Genomic DNA, 10,167 nt, shown 5'->3' with positions numbered 1-10,167 from the left:
ATAGCCACAGCCCAGGCCCCCGAAGCCGCCCCAGCCGTAGCCGCGGCCTCCGTAGTAGCTGCCGTAGTAGCTCATGGTGTCAGGGGGAGTGTGTTTCTGTTCAAGATGAGATCCTGAGAGTGAGTGTCAGCGAGTGGGGAGGGAGCTTATATACCTGGGCCAGCAGGTGCTGAATCACGTGACCATTCCTCCGTGTCGCCCCGCGCATCGCCTGGAATGTTGTCACTCACCGAGGCCGTCTCCTGACACAGAGGCCTCGCTCCCATTAAAATAGTTCTGCTGGCCCAGCCTCCCATTGGGCGCCTTGAGCGTGCGGCTTTGCTTTTATGGGAAGACATGGCTGACTCGTCCACGTCGGCACATTCCTGACCCTCAGTGGATTGCTCACCGCCAGGCTCATCTTGTCGCCGACACCTGATGGCTCCTTTTATAGTCAGTCGCCCCCTCTGCTCTGCCATCTCCCCATCGATCACTCCTCTCCGACCATGTCTCCATTGCAGCGACGGCCTCTGAGAGCTTCCCGACAGCGAGAGGAAGGTCTGATGCTTCCAGAGGTCACGGCAACCAGCTTCACGTGGAGCAAAACCTTAACAGTGGAAACAGCAAAGGTTTTCGGAGAGAAAACCAACCCCAAAGCTCTGGCTGGTGAGGAGATTGAGTGGCCATCAGTCTACAAAGAACTGGTGAGGCAGCCGGTTTAAAAGAGAATAAATAGCCCGGCCAGTGTGGCTCAGTGTTTGAGCATCGATCTATGAACCAGGAGGTCAGGGCACAGGCCCGGGTTGCAGGCTCGATCCCCAATGCGGGGCGTGCAGGAGGCAGCCGATCAATGATCCTCTCTCATCATGGATGCTTCTATCTCTCTCTCTCCCTCTCGCTTCCTCTCTGAAATCAATAAGAATATTTTTTAAAGAGAATGAATAACAGGGTGTGTATGGCAGGGTCCAGAGAGTGTTCGGTTCAGAGTTCAACGTGAAGTTCCTCGCCGTTCCTGATACCAGTTTCCCCAGGTGACTCCGAACACCGTGGGTTTAACCTGAGTCTAAGAGGCCAAATAAATTAAAATCATAAGCAAGGCTGTGAATGACCAGAATCTCAGTCCAGGGGTTTTAGCACCCAAATCATAGCCAGACTTGGGAGTTCACACCAATGTAAATTTTAAAAAATATATCTTTATTGATTTCAGAGAGGAAAGAAGAGGGCGAGAGAGAAACATCAATGATGAGAGAGAATCATGGATCGGCTGCCTCCTGCACGCCCCACACTGGGGATCGAGCCTGCAACCCGGGCATGTGCCCTGACTGGGAATCAAACCCTGACCTCCGGGCTCATAGGTCGATGCTCAACCGCTGAGCCACGCCAGCCGAGCCACACCAATGTGAATTTTAGGGAACCGAGAAGCCATCTAAGCCTTATGGACTGTCTGGGAGGACTGAGCTGGCTGACACGGCACTGGGCCCGGGGTCTGGATCTGACTCACTGAGAGAAAGGGGCCCTGGAAAGACCAGCTGTCTCTCCCCTCATCTCATTCCTTGATATTTCCTTCTCACTGTTGGAGCAACATGGATATCCGGTGTCCTCAGGAAGGGACACAGTTGTCTTCCCAGCGAAATCATAAAACAAAGGACACACGTAAGATAAATGACGACCGTGGTCACCCGGTTGCAACGCCACATTAAACTCACTTATTGGGAAATGATCATGGCGCTCTCTCCCCCCGTAAAATGCACTGGAAGAATCTCAGATGAAAAATTAGCATCTGGAGATTGAAAGCAGAAAGCGCCGGTGGTAAAATAGCCGATATTTATAGAATTAGTCCAAACTGCTATTGAACAGCTGTCCACACACAGACAGCTCTTAAATCTCACGCCAACGAGCTCGTAAGCGGGCAATCCATCTTCTCTCCGTGTTCTGAGCTGGAAATAGATTTGACAGGATACAACGCTTGAAAAGTTGGAATTTGATGTTGGACGATTCTCCCGAGAACTGTCCCAAAACAGGTGTCACATCGCATCCTCTTCTCCAATCTGCCACATCCATCAGCCACCGCCCTGCCACAGCCTCAGCCCTGCCCACGGGGGTCATGGAAGCCGTGCCCAGCAGCCCAGGAGGCAGGTTAGGAAACACTTTAAGTAAAGAACCTGGAAGTTGAGCGTCCTGTCTCTAAGGCTTGGGAGCATCAGTGGGTTTCAGTCGAAGTCAAGTCCACATCCCTGAGCCAGAATCAGGACCAAGACCTTCCAGCTGGAGTCAAAGTCAGAGACAGGGCAGTGGCTCCCGCAGCCAGACCAGCGTCCAGGCCACTGCTGTCCACGCCCAGGCCCCAGGCCAGCTCCCAGCACCGGGTGGGGGTGTGGCTGAAGCCTGTCTGGTTCCTCTGGGCGCAAATGAATGCGTGAGAGAAGCTCGTCGGTCCCTCGGCAGCAGATGGGGAAACCACGGGGCGTGACGTCAAGTTGACTCAAAACCCAGACTGCTTGCTCTACATAGAAACCCAGCTACGCTATTCTTTCCTAACTGGAGAGAGATCCAACTGGGGAAGCTTAAACTTCCCTTGGATTTTCCTGCTGAGCTTGCTTTCCACAAAACCTACTGTGCCCAGCTGACGTGGCTCAGTGGGTTGAGCGTCATTCCAGGCACCAAGTGGTTGCTGGTTCGGTTCCCCATCAGGACACATGCCCGGGTTGTGGGCTAGTTCCCCAGTGGCGGGGCGTGCAGGAGGCAGCCCATCGATGTTTCTCATCATTGATGTTTCTATCTTCTCTCCCTCTCCCTTCCTCTCTCTCTTAAAAAAAAAATCAATAAAAATATTTAAAAACAAAAACCTATTGTGCTCACAATGAGAAGAGTTGATAGGAACCCGCCCCAGGCTGTGCGGCACCCACCGGCCACGGGGACGCCAGCTGGGTAGTGTCTGTCGGTTCGGTCCACTTCCCTGGCCACTCAGCTCTCAGCAAATTCAATGATGTTCGTATTCCTGTCTCTTCAATGTCTGAGCCCCTCTTAGACCTGTTAGTCAGCGAAGCTTCGTTACGGCGTAAAATTTTACTTAACTGATCGTTGACAAGAGGACAATTATTGAGTCACAAAGGCGTTTTTTAAAAACATTTTGTCAACTATCCCATGTTCCATTTCAGCATTTCCTGAATAATGCGTGAATACAACGGTATTTTAAAGGTGAGGATTTTGAGCTTGGCGTTTTAGTCGGCAATCAACAAGGCCAGTGTTCAATGTTTATAACTTATGTTTAGGTAGAAATAGTATTTTTCATACCATTCTTTCAATACTTCTTCAACTTCTTATATCAAAAACTAATAACAAAAAAGTAATAAAAAGCCAAAACAATTTTATAAACTTAGAAGAATTCTTATTTGGTTATTAAAGCAAAAGTTATATTTTATTTATAGCTTATTTACGCAGAGGTATTCCTTCTTCGCCTTCCTCCTTCCCTTCTTCTTCCCTCCCCTGCTCTTCCCTTTGTCTTAGGCTGGGTTTTCATTAAACAAGTATTTTCTCAATTTTTTCTTTCTTTGTAGTGAGGCAATTAGTGTAATGATGACGGGGGGTGGTGGTGGATTTCTCGATGGCTACTCGTCCTCTGAAAGTACAAGTATATCTACATCCTAAAAACGCCGGCACTTCGCCTCCTCACTGTGACTTCTTCCCAACAGTCTTCATATGTGTAGGAAACACTCAGATCTTGTCACACGGTAACCAAAGCCCACCTTCCGCTCTTCCTGCTAAAACGCCTTGTGAAGCCCCTCTGCCCACGAACCCGAATCTCGCTTCTGCACACCCGGGAGTTCCTTGCCCTGAGTGTTTGCTCGGACCCTCTCCCCGCGTGAGTTTTCCTGCCGCTTCCTCCGTCCCTGCCGTCCGTCCGTCCGTCCATCCCCACCGGCCCCTCCATCCCTCCCCGTCACTCACTGCCGCTGCCGCCTGGACAGACGGTTCCCGTCCCTGACCAGTCACCGGAGCTGCAGCCGGAGCCCTCTGAGTTGGAGGATGTGAGTCTTGCATCCCCGAGGCCTCAGGCAAGGCCTTGTAAAAGGAGGCGTAATGAATGTCTGTTAACTTTTAAAAATTTACATTTTCCTGAAACACCATTTAAATATAGAGGATGCGTTTATAGGAGAGAGTCAGCCTGCCCTGAGCCACACACACGTGTGGGCAGACGAAGCGTGTCTGTCATGCCTTCCTCATGCGTAAGACGAAGCAGGCGATGCCGACGCCCCCAGGCCCAGCACGCGTGCCCCCAGCTGGGTCCCACACACCAGGACCGCTGCCTCCGGGTCCTGGCGGCTGAGCGCCCAGAACCTGGCGGAGTGAGGCTGGGCTCCTGGGATGGGGGAGCGTCCTTCCTGCCCGCCCGGCCTCTGTGGCCTTCACCCCTCGGCTGCCTTCACCATCCCGGGCGGGTCCCCGTGTCCCCTTCACCCTCATGGGCGGGTCCCTGTTTCCTCTCCACCATCCCAGGCGGGTCCCCGTGTCCCCTTCACCATCCGGGCAGGTCCCTGTTTCCCCTCCACCATCCCAGGCGGGTCCCCGTGTCCCCTTCACCATCCGGGCAGGTCCCTGTTTCCCCTCCACCCTCATGGGCAGGTCCCCGTGTCCCCTCCACCATCCCAGGCGGGTCCCCGTGTCCCCTTCACCACCCCGGGCGGGTCCCCGTGTCCCCTCCACCATCCCGGGCGGGTCCCCGTGTCCCCTTCACCATCCCGGGCGGGTCCCCGTGTCCCCTCCACCATCCCGGGCGTGTCCCCGTGTCCCCTCCACCATCCCGGGCGGGTCCCCGTGTCCCCTCCACCATCCCGGGTGGGTCCCCGTGTCCCCTCCACCATCCCAGGCGGGTCCCCGTGTCCCCACGCCCACTCCCTCGGCCACGGCCGCCTCTGTGAACACGCTTCCTCTCCTCCCTGAGCCCCGTCTCTGGCACAGAAGGGAAGATGCCGTGTTTCCCTGGCCCCATCTGGAGGCTCCGCATCCCAACGTGGTCCCATCCGCAAAGGCCAGCTTCCAAGCAGAGTCACTCCCAGGCCTGGGCACCGGTTGGGTCTCCGTAGACCTTCCGGGGGGAGAAGGGTTCCGCCCGGGGCGCTGGCTGTTATGCTGTGTCTCCCGTACTCGCTTCAGCGCCTCGTGTTGTGATTTTTCACGGCGAGCTGTTCTTCATTCCTCGGATAAAACCCCCTCGGTCGGGAGGTCTGACCCGTTTCATGCATGTGTGGCTAGACGGAATGCGCTCGTATGTTCTTAGGAGCCTCGCATATGTGTTCATGAGAAATACCGGCCTGTAATTCTCCCTGCTGGCAGCATTATGTTTTTATAGTGATAGGTCAACCAAAATGTAGGAGTGTTTCTATTATTCTTTGGAACAAAAAGTGTTTAGAACTCACCAGTGAAGCTATCTGGCCCCACACGGGTATTTTGGGAGGGATTTTTAATCACGGACTTAATTTCTATGTGAAATATAAAACTACTCAGATATTTTCCTTCTTGAGCCAGTTTTCATAAATCTAAGATGACAACATGTATTAAGGACAGAATAAAGAATTGTTGCTTTTACTTCAGATATTTCATTTATGGGGTATTTTAAAAACACCCAGAAAGAGAAAGACTAAATGTTACGGCAAACATCCCACACCCCTTTCCTAGAGTTTACAATAGTTAATTGCCGGGAGCCGGTCCATGCTTGCTGTTTCAAGGGACCTGGCATATATGGCATACTGTTCTTAATATGTTTGCTCACCTTCTTGGCACTATGTGTTTTAACCAAGGTCTCTGAGAAAGGTTGTTTCCCCAGGTAGGGATTTTCCCCTGAAGTTAGGGAGGGAATAAAACCTCTTAACTAAGTGCCAGGTGGGTAATTAATCACTTTAACTACGAACAATCATGCTTAAGCTACATAATCTTTACTCCCTGGAATGGAGATAAGAAACTCCCTAACCTTTGAAATAGAGATTGATAGGATTGGAATCAACTGGTATAAATACAGATGTAAGAAGACAGAACGGAGAGACACAGAACCTAGGCACAGAACCTACATAGAACGTTCTCTGGAGACAGAAGAAGTTCGCTGGAGAGAACATGGCAAAAGATCCTGGACAGAAACTGGCCTCAGAACCTAGAGACAGAACCTAGCGAGAGAACATGGCAAAAGATCCTGGACTGAACCTGACTACAGAAATTGGCAAGAGAACCTGACTAGAACCTGATGACTGAACCTGGCTGGAGAACCTAGCGAGGGAACATGGACACAGAACCTGGCTGGAGATCCTAAGCAGAACCTCTCTGGAGATCCAGACCAGAACTTGGCTGGAGATCCTGGCTAGAGATCCTGGCTGGGCTGCTGATCAACTGAACGCTGTCTCTGTGTCATTCCTTCTTCGCCGACTCCATCCACACCTTTGGGGACCCCTGGACCTGCTGGGGTTGGACCCCGGCAGTTAATATGTTGATATAATTTATTTTCTCAATGTATCATATATAATAAAGAGCTAAGATGCAAATGGCCATCACGCCCTCACGCCATCATGCCTTAACTGCTCAGACACTCAACACTAGGGAGAGAGGAATGGGGACCAGCCAGGCTGCAGCCCAGGAGAGGGACCAGCCGCCCACCCCACGGTCCCAGGCGCCTGCGGCTGTGGCCCAGGCAAAGCCACCCGCCCATGATCCCCTGCGGCTGCGGCCAGCCAAGGTGAAGCCAGCCTGGGTCCTGGGTGCCTGCGACAGGCTGGAGGAGAGAATTCTGGGTCCAGGGTGTGGGGTGGGGCAGAAGTGGTTAGGGGCAATCAGGCCAGCAGGGGAGAGTTAGGGGCGATCAGGCCAATAGGGGAGCAGTTAGGGGTGATCAGGCAGGCAGGCAGGCGAGCAGTTAGGAGCCAGCAGTCCCGGATTGCGAGAGGCAGTCGGACATCCGCCGAGGGGTCCCAGATTGGAGAGGGTACAGGCCGGGCTGAGGGGACCCCCTCCCCATGCACCAATTTCAAGCACCGGGCCTCTAGTTATAAGATAATTGACACACACACTAAAGATTCTTCTCACTTTACTTTGAAATTAACAAGATGATTTCCAAGGAATAATACATTCTGAAGCTTGATTATCATCACAGAGCCTTTACCCTCAGACCTAAAATCCCTGTGTCTGGGTGGGAGAAAGGAGAGGTAGCAGTGAGAAGGAGGAGGAGGAGGAGGGGATAGAGGGGGAGGAGGAGGAGGAGGAAGAAGAAGAGGAGGGAGAGGAGGAGGGGGAGGAAGAGCAGGAGGAGGAAGAAGAAGAGGAGGGAGAGGAGGAGAAGGAAGAGGAGGAGGAGGAAGAGAAGGAAGAGGGGAGGGGGAGGTAGATGAAGGGGAGCGAGGGGGGAGGAAGAAGGGAAAGGAGAGAAGAAAGTGAGGAGGAGGAGGACGTGTGGAATAGACCGTGTGGGTAAAAGTCTTAGACATAGAAGAACGCACTGCGGCTGCTGATGGGTCCACGCTTCACAGCGAAGACCGTGAGGGAGGAGTGACGCTCACACCCACTCACTGTGTCAGAGAGTTTATCTTAGACCCAGAGCTGAGAGCCCAGCTGTGCGGGAGGTGATGAGCGTCCCTCCCACACGGACGTGGGTCCCTGCAGAGCCCCCTCCCATCACCCACTCAGCTCCGCCAGTTCCCTCCACGTCACGGTCAGGACCAGGCGCCCACAGAGCAGGCTGGGCGCTGAAGCAGGAGGATGGAGATGGGGGGCGGAGGGGGGCGGTTCTCGATGAGTCGGCCTCACAGGAGACAAATCCCGGAAACTGGATGGTCCCGACCGCTTCCCCGTGGACAGCGGAGTGGATGTGCCCAGAACCACTTCCTCATAATGCGTTTCACGAACAAAACAAAACCATTCTTTGTGTCCAAGTTCAATGCTTTATTGGAAGGTGAACAGACAGTCCAATCAGTTCTGACAGCAAACGCAGAGGATCCTGGTCTACAAGGGAGACGCAGGCACAGTTGAAAATCTACCCATAATCCTGAGGAGCTAAAGACTTTAGAGTGAATAACCCAGCATGAGGTTTGCTGTCCAGTTACTTAGATCAAACGTGGGAGGAAGTCCCTGGTAAGTTCAGAGGCTGAGCTGCTGGGCAGGATTTCAGTAGAAGCCAGAGTATCCGTATCCCCCCCAGCAGGACGGGCGCCAGCAGCCACAGCCATAGCCTCTGTAGCCATAGCCACAGCCCAGGCCGCCGAAGCCACCCCAGCCGTAGCCGCAGCCTCCGTAGTAGCTGCCATAGTAGCTCATGGTGTCAGAGGTGATTTCGGCTGGAATTGTGGGTCCGTTCTGTGACGGGTCGGCCCCAGGACGTTTATATACATGGGTGGGGACAGCCACCTGTGTCACCCAATGGCACACGGTCCTTGGAAACCATGTCACGTTCTTGTTTCCCAACAGCAAACACGCCTGCACGTGTTCATGTGAGCGGCTTTCGAGAGTCACGGAGGCGTGTATGGCTTCAGGGAATCCTAGAAGAGAATTTTATGTCAATAAGACGCAATCGTGTCTGTCACCCACACACCCATTTGGGTCTCTGAGTCACAAACCCCATGAACCATCTTCACGCTCCAGGTGCCGTCGTGGCATCCCCCGAGGCTGCACTCACCTTGAACTGAGCCCCCGCCCCCTTCCGTGGCCGTGGACTCTGCAGAGCCCGGGGGGCCTGTCCTCCCCTGAGAACTCACGTGAAGGGAAGCGTCATTGTTCCCTGAAATGCTGCTCCTGTCCGTCCCGCTGTGCCCGGCTTCCCATCCAACACGCTGTCCTGTCACCTGAGAGCCACACCCGGCAGCAGGGATGCTGTCACTTTTCGGGGAGCCACAGCCTGGGGTCTGTGGGGTTCCTCAGACACCAGGCTTCGTGGAGCAGCGGCCTGCGTGGTGGCTGCCATGGAGACCCTGTAGGAGGGTCCTGCTCGTTGGGGTGAATGGCCCCGGTGGTGCTATCGCCGCCCCGTCTGGTGACTGCTCCCGGTCACGGCTCGCTGTGCCTGGAGGAGCTGAACACCAGGATCCATGCGTGTGAGCTCAGTCGCTCAGTCTGCCTCGCTGTGCATCTCTCTCTCTCTCTCTCTCTCTCTCTCTCTCTCTCTCTCTCCTCTCTTTATTGGTTTCAGAGAGGAAGGGAGAGGGAGAGAGAGAGAAACATCCATGATGAGAGAGAATCATGGACTGGCTGCCTCCTGCACGCCCCTCACTGGGGATGGAGCGCACAACCAGGCCTGTGCCCTGACTGGGAATGGAACCCTGACCTCCTGGTTCATAGGTCGATGCTCAACCACTGAGCCACCCGGCCGGGCCACAGAATTGTAATTATATTTCCGTCTGACCCGGAAGCTCATCTCGATCACAGGAAACTTTATGTCTTTCTACCTCGGGCACTGAGTACATCTCGGGCACAGGGTGACACCACGTTCCCTTGGGTGATGGTTGAATAAAGGAACAATGGGTCCATCCTGGGAGGCCCTGGCCACAGCGTCACCAGCCTGTCACCCTGCCCGGGCCAGGCTCCTGCAGGCACAGCGGGCACAGCTGTTTCATAGATGCCCATGCCCAGTTCACCTAGTAGCAGGGATTTTTAAAAATGTGGACGAATGTACAATGATTCTGTAAAGTTTGTAGACATGTTGGCATTGGCTCCTTGAGTTTGTACTGCACACGACACGCTACAGACCGACAGACGCACTGCAGACAGGCAGACAGACTGCAGTGTCATGGGTACTGTCCTCACTGGAATCTGTGCCTCCGGCCTTGGGGGCGGACAGTGGGGGTCCTTACAGGACATTCCCCAACCCAAGCCGAGGGCCCTCTCTGTCGTGGTCATTGTGCTCCTGAGAGAAATTAAGGTGGCATCTTGCAGAGATTCTTTTACTCTGTTCTCCAAACTTTATGTGCTTCTGCCTTTGGCCAGTCTGAGTTATGGAATCCCAAGCTAAGGGTGCTGCTGTCCTAAATTACTACTAAGTAGGTCGCGTGCTGACCCGGCATGTGGTTCTCGTGTGGACGCAGAAGCTGCCACCCATTCTCAGGCATTGGAAGAGAACTTTTGTCCCGACAGCTAAAAAAAAGGTTCTTCAAACAGATCACAGGATTCCACTGCAGGGTGTCGTCACCAGGGAAGCAAGCTGTGGGTGGGTGTGTCTTT

At 53.8% G+C, this 10,167-nt stretch overlaps 2 protein-coding genes across 2 annotated transcripts in view; both read right to left on the bottom strand.

Annotated features, from left to right (window-relative positions):
* LOC118675263 (keratin-associated protein 19-3-like) overlaps positions 1-99 on the bottom strand; it is a 346-nt gene extending 247 nt beyond the window's left edge. Inside the window, exon 1 of the mRNA XM_036347685.1 lies at positions 1-99. This exon is cut by the window's left edge and continues 247 nt beyond it. Coding sequence (XP_036203578.1) covers positions 1-75 — 75 coding nt within the window. The 5' untranslated portion in view covers positions 76-99.
* Positions 100-8,118: 8,019 nt separating this feature from the next.
* Positions 8,119-8,271, bottom strand: LOC118676047 (keratin-associated protein 19-3-like). Its single transcript, XM_036349320.1, has one exon. It carries the CDS (start codon positions 8,269-8,271, stop codon positions 8,122-8,124), a length of 150 nt encoding a protein of 49 aa, XP_036205213.1. The 3' UTR covers positions 8,119-8,121.
* Positions 8,272-10,167: the final 1,896 nt, after the last annotated feature.

The sequence above is a fragment of the Myotis myotis genome, unplaced genomic scaffold, assembly GCF_014108235.1.
Source record: "Myotis myotis isolate mMyoMyo1 unplaced genomic scaffold, mMyoMyo1.p scaffold_m19_p_2, whole genome shotgun sequence".
In the NCBI taxonomy this organism is placed as follows: domain Eukaryota; kingdom Metazoa; phylum Chordata; class Mammalia; order Chiroptera; family Vespertilionidae; genus Myotis; species Myotis myotis.
This window is presented reverse-complemented; position numbering and strand designations above follow the sequence as displayed.